Raw genomic sequence first — 25,250 nt, 5'->3', positions numbered from 1 at the left:
TGATTGATAATGTATGAGTAAGGTTTGTGTAGGACATAATTCCATGACCCTTGTAGCGGGGCTCGTGGTGGTGCCTCATCTTATGGACGTAATTCCGTGGGTCCTTCTAGGGGAAGTCCCCGGTGATGCCTCAGCTATAGGACCTAATTCCATGAGCCTCGAGATGAGGATTCACGGTGGTGTCTCGAGACTAGGACGTAATTCCACGAAGGCCACGTGGTGGTGCCTCTTGTAAGGGTATAATTCCGCGAAGGCCTCGCGGTGACGCCTCACTGCTAGGACATAATTCCAATGTCTCGTGGTGGTGCCTCATTGAGCGTATCCGGATAGTCAAGTCTTGGTGTTTTATATGGATAGATACCTCACATGTGGATGTCTGCTATGTATGTTTGAATATTTAAATTGTATATTGAGTGTATGATATGATGAGTTCTTCGTTAGCTTACCCTTTCGCTTGCTTGTGTGTCATGTGTGGTTTCCTCCCTTGCGATGATCATCAACCTTGTTGATGTGAGCAGATGTGAGAACTTCCGGCAGTGGTAATAATGGAGATGCTGCGGTTTGATGAATCTTGGACGTCTATCAGGCTCACTTGGGAGACCCATGACTTTTGGGAGTTTAGTAGTAGTAGTCCTCTCCTACTTGACGAGCCCTTGTACCTTGTTTAGGCCGTGTGTGGCCCTTTTTCCCTTTCTTGTTATGTTGGGATACTGTGTATTTCATTTCCGGTTTTTCCGCACTCTTTGAATGATGTTATATGCGACGTTTTATTTAAATAGATTTTATCCATTTATTTAGGACATTACATCGAGTATTATGACTTGAATCCCATAAATGAATATATCGAGTAATAAAAGGTTGATGAAGATTTTTGTTCCATATTTGGGTGTGAGGATTCGTCAACAACTACTAAATGAATGTGTAAAAAATGATCATATCATACCTAAATTATCATATGAGATTGACATGATAGAAACATTGGTATAAACTGTAAATTTTAGAAGAAAAAAATGCAAAAAAAAAAAAATGTCTAAGAGATGACAGCAGGTTAAATTTAACTAAGAAAGTGAAATTTGACTAAAAACAATTGCAAGTTGTCTCTATATTTGAGACCTCTGAACAAAACAAAGTTTTTCTCTGTTTTCTCCTGCACTTCTGTTTTACACAGTTCATTTTTGTTGCAAGAGAACTGGTTTGGAAACCTTAATCTCTTACTGTGACCCCAAATTTGAGTCAATCATTCTCCAATTACCTTCAAAACCAATATAAAAGAAGTTAAATAGCTACTTGAATTACTTCAAAAAATTTTAAGGTATGCATTTTTACTTTGAATATGTAATAATATATTTTTTAAATATTTAGATTTAATTTTCTTTTATTATATGTGTAAGTTTTATTGTGCTTGTGTTAGTGGAATTTAAACAATTAGAATCATTAGTGGATGATAATATTTGTAAGAATTTCACATACCTCTTTATACATGCATCAATGGTTACAGGCAAAGTCTGTCACAACTTCCTCCCTCTATTCTTCTTCTGCTTCCTTCCTTTGGCACGTTGAAAGGACGTACTGAATGATGTCAAACAAAGTGAAAAATTATACAAAGTGCCAGAAAACGATGTCCACCAATTAATGATAGCAACATCTCACTATATATTTGTGGCAGAAAAAACATTAGATATATATATATATATATATATATATATATATATATATATATATTACATTGTTTTTATAAGACTTTCCATCAAATAAATTGACATGTCATTATATTTATCTGTACCTGTGATATATATGTCACTTCATCTTATCTAACAACTCCCAAAGTCAAATTTGATTATTGATTAATATTCTTTTGACTACAACTTCTAAGTGGAATTGCATATATTTAATTTCTATGCACTATTAGGATGAATATGTTAAGTAATTACCATTAAATAAATATATTGAAAAGTATTAAAAAACTTTTACTCTGTAAAATCAATGTATTTATTGGATAAATGAACCAAAAATTAACCAGAGTTATTTCCATTACCTGCAGCTTATGCTCCAGGAAGGATGAAACTGTTTTTTCTGATTTTCAGGCAATGCCAGATACTTCTTCCAATCCTCAAGCAAAATTTTGAGATCACTGACTTTGTTTTCTAAACCAACACAACAATTGGCATGCATTGTTAAGACCCCGTTGAAGTTCTCTGCATGATGACAAAATCCGCCAAAATTATCAGTGCTAAGGAACCTAATGCTCAGTTTCATGTTGGAGATGAAGGAATTTTTCTTTATCTTGTTCAGCACATCCTGGTCATGCAACTTGGGGTAGGCACTCCTGGAATTGAACCAGAACTTGTAGAACCTAATAGTTCTGCTATTCGATTTCACATAATTAAACCCTCCATTTGGATAGTTGTTTAAGTCATAGGAATCTCCATTGAAATAATCACAAGCTATTTGGAAATCTGTATCTTTGTAAAATCGCTTGAAGGGATCTCTTAGCCACATTATATCAGTATCCTGCAAAGGAAAACTTTTACTTGATTCACAATACAAAAATTCCTTACTAAATCTGTGAATTCAACTTTGAGACTAAATCCTCGTAGTTTGTGGTTGTGTAGTGTGCATTGTGAAGATTTTTAAAAGCTACTTTGCAAATAAAATGTATATATATACCGTGAACACAAAGTTGTACCCCATATCAAGAACAGAACCAAGGAATTCAATTCTTTTCCACATCATGTTTAGGTAGTCTGGGGTCATGAAAAACGCTTCACCGGTGAAGTTGTCACCTTTAGTTTCAAGATGATAACAATGGTTGTGCAAAGCAACGCAACGAGCATGTGCCTTTTGGTCCCAAGTTATTACCACCAAGTGTTTCAGAAACTTCTCTGTCTGGTTTCCAAGGCGAAAACTCTCAAGAAAGAGGTCAAATATGGAACCTGGCTCTGCCCATGCATCATTCAAAGTTGTGATTATCACTGTCTTATCCTTCATAGATGCGCTTCTCAGAACGCTCTCTAGCTTTGGATCATATCCCGCCTGATGCATAAAACCAAGACTTCATCAAGCACTTGGTAACAAAAGTTCACATTTCTCTGAAGAATTTCATCAAACACGTGAGAGGGATAATAGGACAAGCGAAAGCTAAGCTAAACAACTCATTTCGAATATGCTTGTCAGAAAGACAAAATAATGTGTTCCATTTCTAGAACACAAGGCATCAATGTTCATCATATCCAACAATCTGATATTTATGAGTAACTCATAATAGTAAAGAAAACATCAAAAACAATGGACAAAATGTACAAGCAAGAATTTAGAAGTGAATATACCATATACCATATTTTCAATAGGGACATAAACAAAACTTTCAAACGTCAAAATAACAAAATGGTCCCCTTCTTCTGCACTTATGACCACAGAACTAGTGGGACATACGGCTAATTTTGTGAAAATTGTGGAAAAATTCTACATTTTCTGGGAACTCCAACCTCACATCAAAATGCAACTATAGAGTAGTGACTACCTTAATAGATTATGTCATCCACAAAAGAATAATATCTCAAAAGAAATTTGCAACCCTTTATTCCTTTCCCACTTCTTTATCAATAATGAAACAAAAGCTTATTGCAGCATGCTTCAATGCCTTTTTTCCTAAAAATCAATCAGGTTTTTACCCACTACTACATTTTTCCTTTATACTTCTTCAGAAAATTGTCATTTCACCACTACACTCAATAATCTCATTTAATTTAATAGCTGGATCAAGTTTAATTGAACTTTACAAAATTAATTTAAAAGATAAATTTTACACTTATTTATATCTTATAAATTAATTTTATATGTAATCAGTGTATGACTTTCAAATATAAATAATAATTCAGATGTGATAATTCACCTGATGGTTATATATAACAAATTACGATGATTATAACTGTTAATCTCTCTATTCTAAATCTAAACGAATAAGAATATAGCGAAACATCAATATGACAAACTTTGCATAGTTAACAATAAATCTTCATAGGGACAACCATGTGACAGCTGGTTATGTCTGTGGCTATTATGTTGCACATGCTACACCAATGTTGTGACAACGTGTAATATTGAGACGTTAGAAAAATATTAATTAGAAGGTGGGGTTCGTCAGAAAACATTAACTGCCAAAAAAAATAAAGCTAAATAATTAATAAACACTAATTAACTAAACTGTATTATTCTCGTATAAATGATAATAATTAAAAAAAAAAATTGAAGTCTGTTGTCGGGAGTTTAAGTAACCAAACAGGAGCTCAATGGTCGAAGTTTGTCAATGGTTTTCCATTAACCATTGGTTCTCTTCTTTGAGATTTGACCAAAAGAGAATATTAATGCAAGTTTGGTAACATTTTCTTTCAGATAGTTCTTAACATATTCCATTTCCCAACAAAATTGATTTTCGATAAACTGGGTTTTCTATGATAAATTATATAAATATTTAGAAATTGATATTCCATTTCTTGGTTTTAGAAATTTAACTAAAAAAGAATAAAGCTTGGATAAATTCTTAAACACGAAAGAATATATCGGTAATAATTAAAATTCCATCGTCAAACATCTTTATGACCAAATGGAACAGGATTCAAGATATATCAAAGAAATAACCTGTTAATATACGTAATCTTTATGAATGAATGAAATAAGAAAATTACTGAAATTTTAACATTTAAATGTTAACAGCAATTATTAAGGCTGATTTTAATCATATAAAATGTCAATTTATTTATTTATTTATTTTTATTTCTTTCACTTTATGTATATTTTTTTACAAATATTTTTAATAAAAACATCACTTTTAAATACTTAAAATTAGTTATAATTAATATGTATCCTCTCTTATTCCATCTCATATTATACAGCTGTTTGGCCGGTTTGGTTTGTCTTGTACAAAAATAGTGTAATCTTTATGTAAGGTAAAAACATTATGCTATCAATAAATTAAAAAGAATATAATCAATAAATTAAATAAAACTTCTAAGATGTTTACTATAAAAAATAGAACTTTTATCATACATTAAAACTTAATGATAACATTTACAGTCTAATTATATTTAAATTAAATTCATTAAAAACCCGCATTAATTATCTTTTTCAACAGTATCTTCTTTATTGTTTTCTCAAGCAAGTTACTCAAATGGATTATTTTTTATCCTAATAATTCATTTAATTTATGATTATCAAAATTTATATTACCTTAAAAAACTTGATTCCACAATTACTGCTATCTTTAGTTCTTAACAAAAAAATAGAAAATATCGAAATGTGGGGTAATATACCCAACCAAATTTGATCATGTGCATTAATTATTGGACAATATTCTATCCCTATAAAGTAGATTATATAGAACCAAAATTCCCATTGATATATCCGTTTTCAGGAGATATTTCGTAAGAGAGAGAAGAAACAAATCACAAAAAAATATTAATTAATTAATTAATGTCATCAATGTCCTTGAAATTAGGCTAAAGCATCGTCAAACACACAAGCCAAGCCAAGTACAAATATATTCAAATAATTCTAATTGGTCATTCCCAAAACCAAAATGAAAAAAAAAAATTACCAATTCAGGAAAAGCATGGCTGTGAAAAATTAAAGGCATAGGGAGTAGGAATATTTTTACCCAATGCCATGCTTCAATGGCCATTAGGATCATAAAGAGGAGAGAGAAAAAAACTCATCTTTTCAACTCACAAATTGCAACAGTGACAAAATTTACCATCGATAAAAATTTATGCACTGAGTCCACTGAAAAAGATGCATGTCCAATCAGCAACGGTAATATTTTAGAAATGGTCCCACACGCACGCACTACCCATTCTTTGTGGCCCGTTTTTCCTTATCAGTTATAAAATCCATGATCTTTCTGGTACATATTTCTAAGAATCTCAGAATTTTCAAATAGTTTTCCAAATAGTTGTGTTGATTTTAACTTTGGAACCATGATGAAAACCAAACTAAACAAAAAGGGTTATCTTTTCACTTCATCGATTATCCTTTTGGATGGCACCATGACATTTTAAGGGAAAGAAACAAAAGGAATGAAATAGTGAGTACACACAACAACATAAGCAAGCACTCATAATAAAGCATGTGTTTTGTTCAAGGTTGGCTTCAAGAATAAACCAAATTGACCCACAAGCAAAAAGTTTGATCAACCCAATAAAAAACCAAGCTTGAACAACATCTAGATCATGAAATGGAAAAGCATCAAAACCCCAAATTAAAAAATTCAACTTTTTCATTGGTTAGTAGACCCATAAACATTAAAATCAAAAAAAAAAAAAAAAAAAACTCCCAAAATTCACTTTTTTTCATTCTCCTCCCTTCACCACCACCAATAACCCCAATTGCATAACACAAGTTGACACACAAAAATATAGAGAGAGAAGGGGATGGAGATATAGAGAGAGAAAGAGACTAACTTTTGGTGAGTCATCAATGAAGTAATGTGAGAAGGTAGGGAATCCGAAGGGAGAAGCAGAGGTATAGAGAAACATCCACAACACAGCAAACCCAACAAGGAACATGGTGAATTGGATGACCCTTCTGGCCAAAAGGTGGCTCCCGCCGGAATTCCACGCCTTGATGCCATCGCCGGCGGCCTTTTCCACGGCGGCGCCGGGGGAGTTGACCTTCATTGCTGCAAGAGCTCAATTGGGGTGCCAAAGTTAGTCTCTTTGACTTCTTTTTCTGCACAGAGAGACTGTTATATATACACAGCACACACTGTGGTGTGCCTTTGAACAACCTAGCTGTGTTCTTCACCCGCAAAACACCAACATGTTTGTATTTATGTATTTACAAAAGTTAAGGAATTTGGATTTTCCTAAGATGTTTTTGCGACAGTTTAGGAAGTCACATGATGATTGTAAGGGGTGGAGATGGTGGTGTGTTAGAGGAGAAGGTAATATATTAAGTGTCTATGGATGAAGGGTGCGACAAGAGAGAGACATTGGAGGGGGAGGAGTGAGACTCTTCAAGTTGTATCTCAAGGATACGTATTCATATGTTCTTTATTTATCGAATTAAATTAAATAATGAATGATGGAAACTTGTTTAAAACTATAAAACATTTAAAATTTTTTGGATTAAATATGTATTTAATTCAAAATTAGATTAAATATGTATTTGCTCCTTCGATTTTTAGTGAAATTTGAACCAATTTAACTTTTTATTTATTTAAATGTGTAAATTTAGTCTTTTTTAACTAAATTTTATTAAATTTAGTTGACGTTTCAAATATGTTGCTCCACTAATATTGAAGTAAACATATGTTAAATGATGTAAATAAACTAACTTATTATGATAAAATATATTTGAAACGTCAAATAAACTTAATAAAAAATAATTAAAAAAACTAACTTCACGTATTTGTAACGATAAGAAATTAGATTGGTTTAAGATAAGATATACTAATTTTAATTTTTACTAAAAATAAACTAATATACTATAATAAAATGTATTTGAAATGTCAACTAAATTTAATAAAAATTAATTAAAAAAAATAAATTTAAATATTTATAACGAGAAGAGATTAGATTGATTCAGTGTAAGATATAATAATTCTAATTTTACTAAGAATTGAAATACAAAAATCCAAAATTTATCATCAATGTTATTATAATAGGTTTAATTAGGTTCAATTAATTCCTTTATTACATCTTATCGAAAAACGCGCTAATAAAAACTTAGAAATTAACTGCTAATATTTACTTATGAAAACCTTATTTTTAATATTTTAGTTTTCAGTGTACAAATAAAAAGAATTAAAATTATATATATTATGTCTGTGATGTGTGTGTGTTTTCCTAAAAGATATTTTGGGCTTTCAAAATTTTGTTATATATATAACTTTTAAACATCGAGAAGAAAGAAAAAACTTCTAAGTGCGTCACACTCTTGATGCAATACGCATATGAGTTAAATGGTAAATAAACTTATCATATTATTTCACATTTTTAAATTTATAATGACTAATGAGTCATTATTGATAATAGGAAACTTTTAATTATATCATTATGATATCAAGGTTATATGGTATAATAAAATATCTTTCTAAATACATGTATTAGGTAAGTTATGTCAAAAACTAAAACTTAAACCATTCAAAATATCTAAGATAAAAATCAGTCACGACTTCTTATGTAAAGGTGATTCCTTACACCTATTAAAAAGGCTTGATGTGAGAATATTTTTTCAATCTTTTACTACTTATTGTATTAATTTATAGTCAAACTATAATATCTCATTTTTCCAATATAATATTATACTTAATATAATAGCTATGATACATGTATGTAACATCCCTCTAAAATAGTATTAACCTCAATTCACTTAATTATAATCAAAATTCTTTTACGAACAGAGATTTCAAAATTTTTATCAAACTCAAAGTTTAAAAATGAATTCATCAAATAAATCAATTATAAAAAAATAAAAAATAAAAAGTAGCTACCAGTGACGCAAAATTTACCAGTTATTCGTTGTTACCGATCTAAAACTTTTCCTACTCACAAGAATAGAGTTTACTTCCTAAAAGACTTAGGATTGGAGTCCTGAGGTTTTGTTAAGCCACACACCTTTCCATCATTTCCAATCCCTCAAATACTACAAACACCATCTCATTCAATCACTACATATTTAACAATAAAATTCTCTCACGTTCAAACTATTTAGTTATTTATTTTGAATATTCATAATCTTCAATTAAAAAAAATATCAAACATTATTTTCACTAACTTCCCAATTATATAATATATAAACATAATAACATAAAATACATGCTATTTAAAATAATATAATATTCCATTACATACAAAACTTACAACAATATATTTATTTTATAAGTTATATGTAATTATATATCAACCTTCCAACAAATTATATTTAATATTTATAAAACAAAAAAACCGCTATGAATTTTCCATTTCTTATAATATATAAAAAAAATAAAGTTTAATTAGTCGGATGGTATATATTTCATTCAGGTGTATCAGTTGGATATTCCTTCTAAAAATGTGTCAATCGAGTCTCAACTTTTGAGAGAATGTCTCAATTAGGTCCTTTTCACACTACTAAAAAAACTCATATTTCCTACCAATTTTGTTTTGAATTTTTTTTTTAGGAAATATTTATTGTTATGGGAAAAAAATTGTAGGAAATTGCTGCCAATTTTTTTTCAAAATATTTTGTATAAAACACTTTTTGCAACAAATTTTATACGAAATACTTACGAATTTTATAATTTTATAAAAAATAATTATTTACGAAGGAATTACCTGCTAATTTAGATCCTTAGAAAAAATAGTAGGAAAAAGTCTTTTCTTGCAAAGTTTTTTAACAAATTTGCAAGAAAATTTTCATGTAATATAAGTATTTTTAGTAGTGTCAGAAAAAGTTATTAACATCATTAATGATATTAATATTTAAAATGACTTACCAAATTAAATATTGATATTTATATTAAAATTTAGTGATAAAAGTCAGGAATAAAGTTAACGGCATTAATCATTTCTTTTTTCTAAAAGTGACATTGAAACAGTTTTTCAAAAATTGGAATTCGATTGACACCTTCATACAAGTGGCTACCAAAGTGATACATATAAATAAAAGTAGGTATCGACTGACTAATTAAAAAAAAAAAACAAAGACTATGATTATTATTATATAATTATAAAACCAAAGACGTTTAAGAAAAAAAAAATAACCTGCACATGCCAAAATATAATAAACCCATAATGCCGAAATTCTGCCAACGCTTGTTAGTAAACAAAAACATTAATCACACCAAGCCAGCACAAAATGCAATCCGTGCTTTTGTTACAAAACAAAATATGAGAAAAAAAAAACAAGTTGTAATTGTTAAACTAAGATAAAATTTAACTTTGATATATACATAAAATATTACATATAAATGTCTCTACTTAAAAAAAAAAACATTATTAGTTAGCACTACCAAATATTTGAACTAAATTTCTGGCAACGTCAAACATTTGATGGAGAAAACTTTAATTGAGATTTTTGTGTCCATTGAGTTTAAGCCCCAATACTAGTGCAGAAGTATATTACAACAGTATCAAGTTGTAAAAGAGTTATTTAGTTGTGTGATTTATTGACAAATGCATCTAGATAGTTGTAATAAAGTCGAATGAGAGTTATTGTATCCATAGAAATTTAGTAAATACACTGATGGTTGATTTTTGGGTTTTTGGATTTTGATTAAAAAAAAAGTACATATAAATATATAGATTGAACGGAATTGAGACCTTGATTGGATTTCATCTCTTCTTATATTGCACTGCTATTAATCATGTATATTTAGATGTAATTCACTCAATGTCCTTAGAAGTACTTTAAGGTAGATCTAGACTCATTCTTACATCTTAGAACCTAAGAATTTTAGACCCCGTGTGATTTCTTCATTCTTGGTTAAATGAATTATTGCTTTAAGTGTAGGTCTTTATATCCAGCCCAAGCTTTAGAGCATGTACAAACCTCTAACAAGAATGAGATGATTTGATTGGACAATTTAAGACTAATCTTTCAATTCAATCCAAACGAATGAATTACAATGAGTAGCTAATTCATCTAAGCAATAAGCATAAATCAAATCACAACCATTTGAATGAAAGTATAGATAAATACTCAAGAAGTTGAAGTACAAAGAATTAGAATTGATTACATTCAACCATGAGAGAGTTCAGTTACTTATTGAATATTACAATTCAATTCCAGCAACATCTAGACATATACAATAAAAGCATCTCTCTCTATTTTCGCATTATTGTATTCATAATCTATTACTATTCATATACTTCTCCACTCAATGCCTAAAATCAAGAGATGAGGTTTTTATTTATAGAAATTTTTAGTGGAGCTTTGGACGCTCAGCCATAAAAGTTACCTTTTATGCAAGATTTTCTTCTTTCTTTGCTGCCTTAAGTGCCCAACGTCATTTTCTTGGTGCTTAAGTTGTGCACTGTCTTTAATTTTTTCTCTTAACTGTCTTTAGTGTTCAACGTCATTTTCTTGTAACTCAACTGCAAAAGTCACATTTCATATCCTTCCACATCACCTCTATAGTGCTCAATAGTAGATTTTGGGACTTAATTATGTCATCCTTTAATTTCTTGAAAAATTGTCGCAAATTATCAAAGATTGATTAATTTCTAATTTTTCTATTTCATAGTACCTCATGTTGTAATTGTAAGTTAAAAGGGATTTGATTTACTTAAAAATATAGAATTGGATGTTTAAGTGTCAAAATCATTTGTCAAATTAAGTAACGTAGACATTTACCACAAATTTTACAAACATAACCAAATATATATTGTAACAAACAATAATATTAAGAAGAAAATATATAGAATCAACTATGAAAATTTAAGAATTTATTTAAGTGATTTCGATCAATATATCTTAATCTACTAGTCAACGTCCTCTCAAATGTATTAAACTTAATACAAATTTAATATTAATAACTATTAAAAAATTAAGAAAAATATTATATAAATTTTTTTTGCATGATTAACTATGTTTTTGATCTTTGAACTTTGACAATAAACTGCAATTCGTCTTTATTCAAAACATTGATATATTTTAATCACTAAACTTTCAAAAGAATGAATTTAATCATTTTAACTCAATTACGTTAAATATTTTTAACAAGTCAAATGTTTTTCTCGGTAGATAGTGTAGGAGGAACATATCATATCAAACGGTATAAATAATTCAAATATTGGTATAAGACGTGTTTTGAAGAAAAAAAAATTATGTAATTAAAAGAACACCAAATATAGTAACATAATATTTGGTGAAGAGTAAATTAAGTTGGAAATTAAAACATATTAGAAAAATTGAGAGACCATGTTATGAATTTGAAAACTTAATTAATTGGAAAATATATGATCAGCATCCTGAATTGAAACTTAGAAGTAATAAGTGATTCAAACGCATTGAACGTTTTATTTGGTATATTGAAAACATTAGTTAAGTTTTTATCTATAACAATAATATATAGGAGATAATTTTTTGGGTTTATACATTTTTTAAACATTTTTATCTTTAAATATAGTATAACTGTCAAATGTATTTAACAAAAAAATATATAATAATATATAACAACAAAATATACATACTAACCACATTGATCGGTATTTTATATATATATATATATATATATATATATATATATATATATATATATATATATCATTACTATCTATAAAATCATTTATTTTGATACTAAATATCATCATACCAAAGTGATGTGATCATTTAAACAATTAGCACAATATGATAATATATACATATATCAAACGTACATCGTATTTTTATTCTTCACATCTAAGATTATAGGAACCTTTAACTGTATTTTTATGATTATGAGTCATTTTCATTTGATATTTTTCAAACGAATTTACAATTTTGTGGAGATTAAAATTACCATAGACAAAAAATATATTTTCATAAATATCTAACATAGTTACACAAATTCAAGTTTTATATATACATAAACGTGATTGTAGGAAAAATAATCATACTGAATGATGATGAGTCATATTTTTATCAATTACTTCTCCCGTTTTCTGTAGGTGTTATTTAATATTTTCTAAGTGTCATTTAACATTTCTTTAAGAAACTGACAATTTTTTAAAATTTCAATAAATTTTATAATATTTTATATTTTATATCATTACTAAAAAAATTCATATTTCTTATCACTTTGTTCTAAAAAGAAATTTACAGGAAATTACTGCCAATTTTGTTGTAAAATATTTTGTACAAAACACTTTTCGCAAGAAATTTTATAGAAAATATTTGTGAATTTTATAATTTTGTTCCCATGAAGGAATTACCTGCCAATTAAAATTCTTAGAAAAAATAACAAGAAAAAGTCTTTTCTTATAATTTTTTTTGACAAATTTGCAAGAAAAATCTAATGTAATATGAAAAATTGTAGTAGTGTAAATTAATTAATTAAAGATTTGATGTTGGGTAAAAATTATAAATAACAAAAAGAATAATACTAACTTGATACAGTGCATTCAAGGCAGCTTGTTAAGGTTGAATATTCTGCCATGGGTGATTATTTTTTGTGCACATAATTATTTATTATTAAATATTAAATGAGATACTTTCATAGATACATTTATTTCAAAAGTATTATTATTTTGTGGACAACTCATTGGGTAGGACCACGAGTTTTTATTTTAGATTCTTCTTCTATTGTGTTTTGTTGTCCAAAGTTCCATAGTTGAATCTTCTACTACTCTCTTCATCTCTTTCTCTTTTACACGGATCAAATATAATGCCTCATCATTCAAATCTATGAAGTAAGCATACATGGAAGATTTAAGAAAACATGTACCTTTCATGAAAAAAACAAACAAGGCCATCATATATTAATAAAACTCTTCTTTTAATAGAAATTTTATTACGTTCTTACAAGAAAAAGTGTCAAGAGAGATTTAATATGAGTTATGAGCAAATTATGTTAGATATTGAAATATTATTTTTAACTTAAAATTTTAAGAGAGTAAAATTATTCTTTTATATATTATCTGTTATTGAGAATTCTAAGTAAATAAAAAATAGAAATTATATAAAAGAAATTCAATAAGTTTAATTTTTTTAAGATTTTAGATTGAAAATGGTATGATGTTTATTTATGAATCCAGATTATGTTTCATTGTTTGTTATGTTTTTTTAATAATTCTCTCTCAATGATCGATCACTCGTTTATTTAATATAATTTAACATGAAATTTAAACCTACACATAAAATTTTAATGGATTAATTTTTGAAAGTTTAGTGGAGATGGTTGTTTAATTAATATTTTTTGTCATTCAAATTTTTTTAAGCTAATATATAAAGAGTAAATTATCCATATAATTACTTAAAAACGAAAAACCTAAATTACACGGCCTGTTAACTATTAATTCTGGATATAAAATGACTCTTATGTACAAGATTTTGAAGCAAGAAAGTGAACTAAAAATAGAATGTTTAAGTGACATTTGATCATAATAAGAATAATGTGGCATAATGGTACATTTAGTTGGAAACAAAAAAAGTTAGAATCCTATTGCTAGGTGTATTACATGATACACTGAAAAAAAACAAAATGCCTGTATATAAAAAATAATCCATAGATAATAAATAATAATAAAAATAGAAAAGGACAGTTTATAAATTTTGGCCTCACACGGCAAATATGGACCAATCTATATTACTTTGTTAGTTCTTTGAATGAGACAAGTAATAATATACACACTTTCTTTTTCATCCAACTAAATTTAGAGTCATTATCAACTCATAAAACTATATTTGTATAATATTTTCACATCACATTTTTTATTATTTTTTAATATTATTTACCTTCTTTTTTTCTATAAATATAAAAGATAATTTTTCTTAAGACTACTTTATCGTTATAAAAATTATCAAATAGTGTCAAAGAACTTTTTTATTTATTTATATATGTCTACAATTGTAAATAAAGGATATTATCTTACTGTAAGTGATATTTTATCTTTATAACTAATATTACAAATTATTAATTTTTCTTTCATTAATTTTAATGTCATATATAATTATAAAATCAATAATGACCGTGAGAATATATTCTTCCAGGATTTAATTTAATAAATAGTTATGGACAAAAGTTTTCACAAGTGTAAATCGGCGAAATATATTACTTAATAGATAAAGTTTCTTCTAGTGCAAACAATTAAGAATCAAACTTTGGTCAACATGTTTAAAAACACAAAAATTCAACACAAATTGGATTAAAATATATGACCAAGCTTAATCACAGTCCCTTTATTTATATCCAAAATGCATATTCTACTTGGATCTGCATTGGTTTTGACGAGTAAGTTTAAAAAATATTAATCAATAAATTATAATTTTCTTACAGCTAGACAAAGACCTTGCAAATCACACTATTGGAAAATTTAATAATTATATTGTGTTGAAGTTTAAGTTATTAATTATTTATCACATCACATTGGCTTTGGATATGAAATTATCTGCAAAAAAAATAAATTTATTAGTGTTGAGTGGTTGTGATGAAAACGTAGTTAAGAATTAATCTACAAAAGGGGATGCACACAATTTACTCGTTTGACCCACAAGGTAATAAAAGGTCTAGGGAGAAAGAGTTAGCATTACGTCTTGCATTCATATTTTTAAGTAATTAAAATTTTTGGTCAACTTTGAAAAACCATAATAAAAATTAAATTACTATGTTTTAATATTAAATACTTGTATATACAATTAAAACTCACCGTTCTATAACCAGTAATCACAACTTAACCTTATAATAATAAATAGGGTTAGATATGTTTTTGGACCTTCAATTTTAGTGAAAATTGAAATTAGTTCATTTTCAAAACTTTGGCTCAATTTAGTCTCTCAATTTCAAAAAAAGTATGAATTTAGTCCCTTTAACTAGATTTTGTTAAGTTTATTTAACGTGTCAGATGTGTCTCATGATAGTTTCTTAGCTAATATTAAAGTAAAAATATGTCAAACGATGTAAGCATCTCAAACGTTAAATAAACTTAACAAATTTGTTTGAGAGAACTAAACTCACGCAATTCTAAAATTAAGAAAACTAAATTGGGTCAAAGTTTTGAAGATGACTAATTTCAATTTCTACCGAAAATTGAAAAACAAAAACATATTTAATCCTAATTAATAAATAAATAAATACTCAAATTCATATATTGAATATCGCCCACTTTATATATAAAATTGTTCTATAGAGAATCTATAAAACTCATACTAACACGTGTCTCCAAATAAGGAATTTAAAAAAAATTAAAAATTATATAGAAGAATAAAAACAATTATTAATTTCTCTATAATTTAATATGAATTACTTTATGTCTTCAAAAAGAGTAACTTACTTTTGGATATCAACTTTTTTAAAAGAAAATTTTAGCCAACTTTTTAGAATATTAAAAAAAAAACATTTTTGACATTTCTATTGTTTAAACTAATGATTTGATTGAAGAGCTTTATGATTTAAGTTTAAAACTCTATTAATAAATAGCTAGTTGGATTTGAAAGAGGGTGTTCTAAATATGTAATAAATGTCACTATACTTGAATGTGTTTTGTGAGATAATTTTGCTCTCAAAAGGTATTTTTGGAAAATTAAATTTTTCATAAAAGAAAAAACATTTCCAAGTATATAAAACTAATTGTATACTTTCTACCCGGTTTTTAATGCATTTTTACACTAATTAATCACGTAACATAATCTAAACAATTATTTGATTTCAATTTAACTAACTAAATCCAAAATTACATTCAAGAACTTAATATCCAACTAATTCAAATCAATCTCAATATTGCCAAATCATATTTTTATTTATCTATAATTATCAATATTACAATCAAATATTATTACATTCAATTAACTCTCCCCTTCACTTTTTATTTAAAAAAATAAAAAATAAACTTTCAGTTTCTAAAAGCTTCCCAACTTATTATCAAAGGAAATCTCCAAAACTTCAACCTATAAAATTAACACACTTACTTGTTAAGATCAACACAAAACTATTTTTTTCGGTTGATTTAGGTAAATTGAGCACAAAACTCTCGTACACTAAAAAAGAAGAAAATAAATATAATCAATTTTAAAGAAACTAAAAACTTAGCTTAATCAAAATTTAGTTGGTCCATCTTGATTTCTTCTTTATTGGCTCCTAAAACATGAGATATGATTTTAAAAATAATAGACAATCAACAACATCGAAGCTTAAAAAGAAATATAAAGAATATTTAGATTTCTTAAATATAAGCTTTATAAGAATAAAGAATAAATCATTTTAAATTTATTTATCATTTAGAAAAACATTTTACTTTAAACTAAATCTTTTAAACTCAATTACTTTGAATCTTTCAATAAGAACAAGCACGTGTTTTAAGATCAAGTTTTAACACAATAGTAAAATTAATTTTGACATAATTATGAAATTTTTGAAATCAGTTTAAATTAAAGTAGACATGAAAAATATAAAATTAATTGTAAAATCTAAAGTTGGTTAACCTTTTTGAAACATTTGAAAATTACAACCAGAAGTAATCTCAAACTTATGGGAAAACAATAACACAAACAATATACCAGAGAATGCAGCGGATATAATTTCTCCTGACTTGCAAGAATCTATAAGGAGCAATAATCAAAGAGCAGTAATTACAAATCACTAAAAGCACAAATAAAGACACCAAAATTTTTAATGTGGAAACCCTCAAATCAAGGGTAAAAACGATGAGTCGTCCAAACCAAAGAAATAGTGTCACTATGATCAACAAGAGTACAGAAGAGTCTCAATCAATAGCACAAATTAGTGCCAACATCTAACCAAATAACAAAACAACAAAACTTTCAAAAAATAGAGAAGAACAAGAGAGGAAAACCTCTACAAATCACTGTTACAAGTGAGATATGAGTTTCTCAAGTTTTGGGCCTTTTCTCCATATAGAAAGGGAGCCCAATACCCAAAACAAATAATTCTTAGAAGAAATTAAAAAGGTATTATAGAAAATTATCTGTTTACTTAAGATCTTGTTCTCAAGCACAATATCTTGTATTAAATAAAAACACGACACCTCTTTATAAAACTGAAACAAAAATTTTAAATCCATTAATTTTGTTATCACTATTTTTCAAATTCACAGGAAAACACTATCGAAAAAACTTATATTTTCTGTCAATTTTATTTTGAATTTTTTTAAGAAATACTTATAAATTTTGTTATGAAAAAAAATATAGGAAATTGTTATCAATTTTTTTGTAAAATATTTTGTATAAAACATTTTTCATAACAAATGTGGTAGAAAATACTTACGAATTTTATATTTTTGTAAAAAATAATTATTCACGAAAAAATTACATACTAATTAAAATTTTTAGAAAAAATACAAAAGAAAAAAAATATTTTTCTATGAATTCTTTTAACAAATTTACAAGAAAATTTTAATGTAATAGGAAAATTTTTAGTATTGAAAATTATTGACCTAACATGCAAAAACAAAATGCATTATTAAAATCATTGAGTCAATAACAGTATAGCTGCCCAGTCCTTCTATTTTTTTTTATTATTATTGAGATGGTTTTACTATTATTGTGTAAGCAAAGATATCATACTTTTTCATACTTAAATTGCATAATTTTTCATATTTAAATAGCCCCACAAAACAGAAAAATATTATATTCAGTTAATCATAGCCAAGTGTATATTTTTAAGAATAATCATGAATTTTTTAAATCTTTAAGGGAATCTGATAATCTCTATGCTTTGAACAAGAGAGAAGACGAGGTATACTATAACATGATGGATAATTCATGTAAAATAGAATTTGTAAAGTTTTAAAGTGCCACTAATTTCAACATCCTTGAAATTACACTTTATTTGGCACATAAATTATTTAACAAGATTGAAATAGAAAGGTTAAAAGTAAAAACATAGAAATGAGTTAAAATTAAAATCACATCATCAACATTTGAGTGTGATTCCTTGATTTCATCATTGCTCCCTTTTGAACAAAAGATGATCCAAATTGTTTAAGAAGTAATGAATGGCGTATGCAAAAGCAACTATGCAGATCAACCAACGTAATCCAAAGACACCACCACCATCTTGTTCAGAAATACCTCTTCCTTCTCTCACACCTTCACCACTGCAATGCAAATGGAAAGTTCTCAAGGCTGTTACACAAATTTCTTTTTCGTTCAAATCAAACAATATAATCACTCACTTGCCACCATTTACCAAAACCTCATGCAAATATTCATAATACTGTTATTCTGTTGTTCTTGCACGGACAGACTAATCTGATAAACTTGTTGGTTTTTATGATAAATATCTTAAAAGTCATACCAGAAACGACTTTTTGTGAATGACAATGTGAAAAAACATTTGCATTGGCGCTGCAGAGATCTAATAAACTCGATATTCATTCATGTTGCTGGTGTTTTTGTTTGATTTGTGTTCTAAACGGGATTAAATAGGTTAGAAATCTAAGTGTGAGTCTAAATCTTACATTGACTAGAAATGAGAAAGTAGATCACTATATAAGAATGAAGACTCATAAATCCATTGTCTTAAGATTTTGAGTTGAGAGTGGTATTAATGCCTCATGTGATTGAGCTCAGAAATCAACGGTTTAAATAAAGGTCGCCCCGAAGAAAAATATAAGAAAAACCCATGAATTTGACACTTGAGGTCTGGTTACATCAAGCATTAAATGACTTACTGTGTAGTTGGGTGATCTTTAACTTTTGGTGGAACTGCTGCTGTTAATAGGCTTAGAGGAGCTCCAACTATGCCATGTCCATCAACTCTTTGAGGCCTGGATTTTGCTGCTGGTCTTCTGGCTGGAGATGGAGCAGAAGACTTTGGCATTTGATTAGGATATTGGGGTGTCTCACTAGGAATAGGTACTTTCTTTGCCTGCAATACAATAAAAAGTTTTCCATAATGTGTCAGTAACTGTTGAATTTGAAGTACAACAACTACAACCAATCAAAAAGCTCAGGATGTATTAAAATAATAATGAAGTTTGTTGTTAAAAGTTATGTTCATATTATCTTGAACTTTTGACTGCTTTGTCTTGTACCTATAGAAATTAGAAAGTATGAAGTATTGATCTTGAATTTGTGACAGAGAAAGAAATATCCTACAGCAAACTTACCAAGTTCCTGAATTGAAGATTATAGAACATGTGGATGTATCTTTCCTTTGCCAACTTCTGCTCCTTGTTCAACCTTCTCCAAAAGCCATAAATTGATCCCATGTTCAAGACCTTGTTTGCATATATCTTCCATGTATAGCTGCAAGGAAAACACAAGACTTATGTCAACAAATCCAACAGCGAATGTTGTAAAAAGCAAAACATTTGTTGGTTAAGAATCACCATTCATTGATGCGCTGAAGACCAGCTTTTGACATTCTGTTCCAGTGCTCAGAATCAGTGTTGCACCTTTCAAAGAAGTCAGCAATCTTATCACTTGACTCCTCTCCATTGTAAGGATTAATGTGAAAACCTGAGACCCCATCAACAATAATTTCTGCAGGTCCACCTTGATTTGTTGCAAAAGTTGGTAATCCACAGTTCATTGCCTCAATAACTGTTAGACCAAAAGCCTCATACAATGCTGGTTGCACAAAGGCTCCCTTTGTATCTGCAATGCACCGGTACAACTCACCATTGCGGTAGCGGTCAGTTTGAGCTGCAATCCATCTGAATTGCCCCTTCAGATTGTACTCCTTCATCAAGAGATGAATCTTCTTGATTTCCTCAGTTTCTTCTCTGTCTTTGGATTTCGCTGGATCGAAGAATCCTCCAACAACCACAAGGTTCACCAAGCTTCTGAGCCTCTTGTTTCTTGCATACCACTCAACTAGGCCACTGAGGTTCTTCACTTTGTCAAGCCTAGCCATGGAGAATATGATCGGTTTCTTCATGTCTTCCAAAAACCCTCTGAGTCAAATCATATTTTAGTTTGAATCAGACCATTGCAATAATATGACACATCTGAATCACTACAAAGTGGAAAGAATGAAACTCACATGTGTTCTTCACTGTCATCCTTACTGTAAAGTAGTTCTTGAATAGCTGGATGAAATGAAGTCAACCGCTGGTCCTTCTCTGTGGAAGGGAAGTAGACAGATTGATCAGCTCCAGGTGCAGCAATGTTGAACTTTGGATCAAACACATTGATGCCGGAGACTGCACGACAAAGTCCAGGCATGGTGAATGCAGTGTGTGTTTCATATTGACCTGGCTTCTGCTTGCTGATGAAACAAAGAAGTGAAATGTTATCCTCATGCTAATTTTGACCACAGGGTGAAAACTTACCATAAAAGAAGGTTTCACTCAAAAGAAAAGGTGTACCTTCCGGCTATCTCTTGGTATGTGCTGGTTATAATGAAATCAGCTGAATTCATTGCGATTATGTCAGCTGAGAACTGACATGAGAAGTGGTACTTATCATCAAACACCTTCCATTTGGCATCTGAGTCCTCATATTTGGTCATCTCCAAAGCATGAGCAATGGTTGCCTTCATTTGTTATGGATATAAGTTTTAGTTCAAAGTGATGATAACAAAAGACTGTACAAAAGCTAAAAGAGAATGAATGAATGAATGAACCTGAGTCACTCCAAGTTTAGAAGCCATTAAGGATGACACCAAGTTTCCATCAGTGTAATTTCCAATGATGAGGTCAGGCTTGTCTTCCATGAGATCAAGAATCTTAGCAGTAGCATCCTGTTGATGATAAAGACATGAATAAAAAGAGAAACACAAGCATAAGCACAAGAATGTAACATGTTTCATGTTTCATGTTACGTTCCTTTATTGTTCTCAGTTCTCTGATATATGGAAAATGGAGGATATGATTGTTTACATGCCTGACAAAATCTTTCTAAATAAGGGTATATATCAAAACGGGAGATCCATTGACGAAGCATTCCCTTTTCTGTATAGAAAGGGACCCTGAGAATGTTGGAGTGCTTAGTGTGTGTGACAGGTTCCAGTTCTTGGTTGCATGTGGTTCCTTTGGCATCTGGTATAAGACGAGTTACCTGTGCATAGAACATAAGTTCAGAGCCTTTAAATGTGATGGCTTTTGCGTTTTAAGCTTAGTTCTTTTATTGTGTTCTTTGTTAGCACTCAGTGGCATACCACTAGAATCTGAGGCTTCACATCAAGCCCTTGCAGCTCAATCTTATGGAGTAGCTCCTCCTCTAAGGCCCTCACTTGATCAAGAATATACACCACCTGATAGAAGAAAAAGAACAGCCTCAGAAGTGTAGTATTACACAAGAAGAAAAAAATGGCCATAATTGATGCATTTCATTCAAGTATTCAGCAACAATGTTTAGAGTACTGTTTCCTAGTTTGAACATTGAAGAGGAGATTTTCACACCTGGCCTCCAGTGTCTGGCAATCCAAGGACATCTGCTTGGCCAAAGTATCCATGAATAGAGAGGATAACTATGTTGAACATGTTTGGAAGCCTGCTGAAAAGTGATTCCAATTTCACTGGATCTGGTGATTCTAGTACCTCAGAAAGTAATTTCATTGTCTCTTTAACCCTTCCTGCAGTGTTGCCCCAACCTTTATCAAATCCCCATTCCTTGAATCTGCAGACAGCAATAGAATTTTCAAATGAAGTTAATTGGCATCTTAAGAACATCAGATTGAACTTTCTTAACCTTTTATCCAATCTTGTTATGCATTCTTATTCACTGATACCAAAATGGAGGAATGAAGAAAAAGAGTTAGATGTGGACCTGTCTTCAAATTTGTGGTATGGTGTATCTTTGTGTAGTGCAGATACATAGGCTTCAGCCACCTTCAGCGCTTGTTGAAGCTTTGGCATGGTATTCAAAGTATCATTGATCATAAGATTCTGCACATTGATAAAAGAAGTATGCAATCACTGTTGATAAACCCTGTTTTTTCCACTAATACAAAATCATTTCTTATTTCCTTTTCATGCGTATACATCTCAACGCCTTTATTTACCTCTCCTTGATAGTTAAGGCTCAATAAGTATTCCAGCAAAGGGTTTACGCTTTGGGAGCCTTCACTCAACCTTGATGTCAAGATCTTGGTGGTAAAGTTCAGTCCATTCCCTATAGAAGAAGAAAGAACCATGCGAGGGGTGGTGAAATCAATAGCTCCAAAATCTAACTCCAAAGCGTTTTCATCATTTGCCCTGCACATTCAAGAATGTTCAGCATTTGCACTAATCATTGGCAAAAATGGCAATGTGAATGAGCTTCGGAGACCAGAACTTACCATTTCTCATCAAATATCATTTCCTTGTACTTCAAGTACTCTACTGCATCAATACCTTCCACTTGCAAATCATCAGCATTCACTTTAACATATTCCCAGAAGCCAGGATTAGGCCTCACTGCAAAAGCAACATATGGTGGAACAACAGCAGCTTCCTGAACACAGTTCCAATTTGTTCCATAAGCTATATATTATCCTCTTGAACTTCATGCTTTTGAGTCTCTCGAAAGAGACAAACTTTAGCTATGAAATGAAATAACTGTACCTGAGTGCAACTAAAGATGTAACCCAACATGCCATCTAAAAGTTTTTTCCTCTCAGCTTTGTCTTCAACTGATTTCTCCACATCCTCCATCACATGATACTGTTTCATTAACCTCTTCCCACTTGCAACAAACCTGTTTCACATTTCCCTCTCATGTAAAAACCTTAGCCAAAATGCAGAACACAAAAAATATGAAACCCTTTTGAGTATAGCCTATAAAACTAATGCAAAGGCACTTTTGATACATTTTCCAATCAGAACACACCTCAGAAATTTATGCTGACTTTTAATGCATCCTTATCATACCAGTTACTGAGGTAAAATTTGAATACTGATAAGAAAAAAAGACTAAGTATACCAAAGTTGTTTTGTGTGAGTTTTGTCTATTGAAATACAGTACCTGCCAAAGCATCTCTTCATATGAAACCTGCTTTGCTTCAAGGCATCTGGCATGGTATCTGTGATTGAATCTGATCTCTTCAAGGACGAGGATGAGGTATTAAAAGAAGCCATTTGAGGAGAATGAGAAAGTAGTGCTTGATTAAGAAAGGGTAATTTTGTGCATGGTGTTTTGGAGGGTGTGGAGAGAGTATTTATATTGGATTTGACTTGGGGAGAGATTGAATAATGAGAAAAGAAAGAGTAGAAGCAAGGAAAGAATATGAGAAATATTGAGCATGAGGGACAAAGCAAAATATAGATTGCTCCGTTGAGTCATATTTAAAAGTGGAGGCAAAGAATGTTTAAGAACATGAACTTGTTCTGTGAGGTAACACTCTTGTTCTTTTCTTTATTCCATGTCAAGTGCACACGTTGTTCTTCATCACTTTTCTGACTAATATTGCTTCCTAATCGTGCAAACTAGATTTAAACCCATGAACTTTATAGTGATAGAGAATAAATCACGAGCATTTTTTATTTTGTTACAAGTTATACTTATTTGAAGATTAAGTAGGTGAAGAAAGTGGTATAATTAAAAGATAGTATATTTAAACAAACTTTATGTACTGCGTTAAAGCATGCATGCCAAACTTGTTTAGGATAGTGAGTTTCATTTTCTTACAAGGCATGCACAATTTCATCAAGATGCTTATAACATTCCTAACACCTACTTCTACTACTTTCCAATTTTTCTTATTCTCTTCTAACATTTAGAGTATCGCTTAGGAGAAGGGTTTTATGATAAGTTTACATTTTCCTATAGCTATTTTTATTAATTTAATGTTCTATCATTAAAAAAAAAGTTTGGGAAATAGGTGTTTAAGAAAAACGAGTTGTCCATCTATCTTTTTAAGAAGAAAAGTTTTTTCATATTCACCAAATTAAAATTTATAGAAATCCATGAAAGCTGAAGAGTGACATAATGTATTTACTAAAAAAATAAATTATTTACTGTATTAAATTAAATATCCAATATAGGTATAGTAGTAAGATATTTTAATTTTTATTAATGTGTCATGCTAATAAATAAATGGAGAAACGAAAATAATATCAATATTATAACGATTTTAATTTACTTTACTAAATTGTTTTAATTAATTACTTCACTTGATATTCACTTTTTTTTCTTTTATTAAGTTTTATCATAATAGTCAGATTAGCCGATATGTATTATAATGGCCGAATTAGTCATTATATCATAAATACTCAGATAATCTCTCATCTTAGGAAGGTCGCCAACTCTAAAGATTATTAACTTGTAAATATGACTCTAAAATAATGTCAGATATTGTAACTTAAAATAAATCAGTTAAATTATTACGAAAAAGTGATGGACCTGAATCATGGACCCAACCAAACCCACATAAGTCCCATAAAAGACTAGAAAACCAAAGACAATCAAGAAAAATAAGATTAAACTTCTATACATAAGAGTGAACCCCAATGATTTAAGGTGCACATTTCATTAGTGCAATATCATATTTGAAGAGATTTTGATGATTTAATCATTTGAGTTCTTCCTGCACATAAACTTCAATACTCCATCAAGTGTCAAGCCACGAAGATATGACCAATAGGATAGAAGAATATCAATCCAAGAAGTTCAAAAATAGTGATAAAATAAAGTTTGAGACCTATAATAATTTCCTATTGTCCAGGAACAATTTACAATAATCAAGTTTGTTT

At 29.4% G+C, this 25,250-nt stretch overlaps 2 protein-coding genes across 2 annotated transcripts; both read right to left on the bottom strand.

Annotated features, from left to right (window-relative positions):
• Positions 1–914: 914 nt before the first annotated feature.
• On the bottom strand, positions 915–6,948 carry LOC114182446 (uncharacterized protein At4g15970-like). Its single transcript, XM_028069315.2, has 5 exons — positions 6,456–6,948; positions 2,668–3,033; positions 2,036–2,511; positions 1,471–1,569; positions 915–1,252 (listed from the first exon to the last, which is right to left on the bottom strand). The coding sequence occupies exons 1-4, from the start codon at positions 6,669–6,671 to the stop codon at positions 1,509–1,511; spliced, it is 1,119 nt and encodes a 372-aa protein (XP_027925116.1). The 5' UTR covers positions 6,672–6,948; the 3' UTR covers positions 915–1,252; positions 1,471–1,508.
• An 11,442-nt stretch (positions 6,949–18,390) lies between these two features.
• LOC114180338 (sucrose synthase 7-like) lies at positions 18,391–23,719 on the bottom strand. The gene is made up of 15 exons (XM_028066634.2): positions 23,524–23,719; positions 23,124–23,256; positions 22,859–23,013; positions 22,583–22,775; positions 22,348–22,466; positions 21,981–22,197; positions 21,737–21,832; positions 21,463–21,636; positions 21,203–21,319; positions 20,946–21,112; positions 20,621–20,845; positions 19,965–20,531; positions 19,743–19,881; positions 19,305–19,501; positions 18,391–18,728 (listed from the first exon to the last, which is right to left on the bottom strand). Exons 1-15 carry the CDS (start codon positions 23,634–23,636, stop codon positions 18,575–18,577), a joined length of 2,766 nt encoding a protein of 921 aa, XP_027922435.2. The 5' UTR covers positions 23,637–23,719; the 3' UTR covers positions 18,391–18,574.
• Between the last annotated feature and the right edge of the window lie 1,531 nt (positions 23,720–25,250).

The sequence above is a fragment of the Vigna unguiculata genome, chromosome 4 (assembly GCF_037176805.1).
Source record: "Vigna unguiculata cultivar grain cowpea cultivar isolate G323 ecotype 2 chromosome 4, ASM3717680v1, whole genome shotgun sequence".
In the NCBI taxonomy this organism is placed as follows: domain Eukaryota; kingdom Viridiplantae; phylum Streptophyta; class Magnoliopsida; order Fabales; family Fabaceae; genus Vigna; species Vigna unguiculata.
This window is presented reverse-complemented; position numbering and strand designations above follow the sequence as displayed.

Excerpts from the sequence above, each read along its gene's own strand:
- LOC114182446 (XM_028069315.2), bottom strand. The coding sequence starts at position 6,671 with ATGAAGGTCAACTCCCCCGGCGCCGCCGTGGAAAAGGCCGCCGGCGAT. Across the intron at positions 3,034-6,455 it reads TCATTGATGACTCACCAAAA|GCGGGATATGATCCAAAGCT; the intron begins GTTAGTCTCTTT and ends TTTATGCATCAG. Across the intron at positions 1,570-2,035 it reads TCCTGGAGCATAAGCTGCAG|TACGTCCTTTCAACGTGCCA; the intron begins GTAATGGAAATA and ends GACATCATTCAG.
- LOC114180338 (XM_028066634.2), bottom strand. The coding sequence starts at position 23,636 with ATGGCTTCTTTTAATACCTCATCCTCGTCCTTGAAGAGATCAGATTCA. Across the intron at positions 21,637-21,736 it reads TGAAGCCTCAGATTCTAGTG|GTAACTCGTCTTATACCAGA; the intron begins GTATGCCACTGA and ends TTCTATGCACAG. Across the intron at positions 19,882-19,964 it reads CTTCAGCGCATCAATGAATG|CTATACATGGAAGATATATG; the intron begins GTGATTCTTAAC and ends TTTTCCTTGCAG.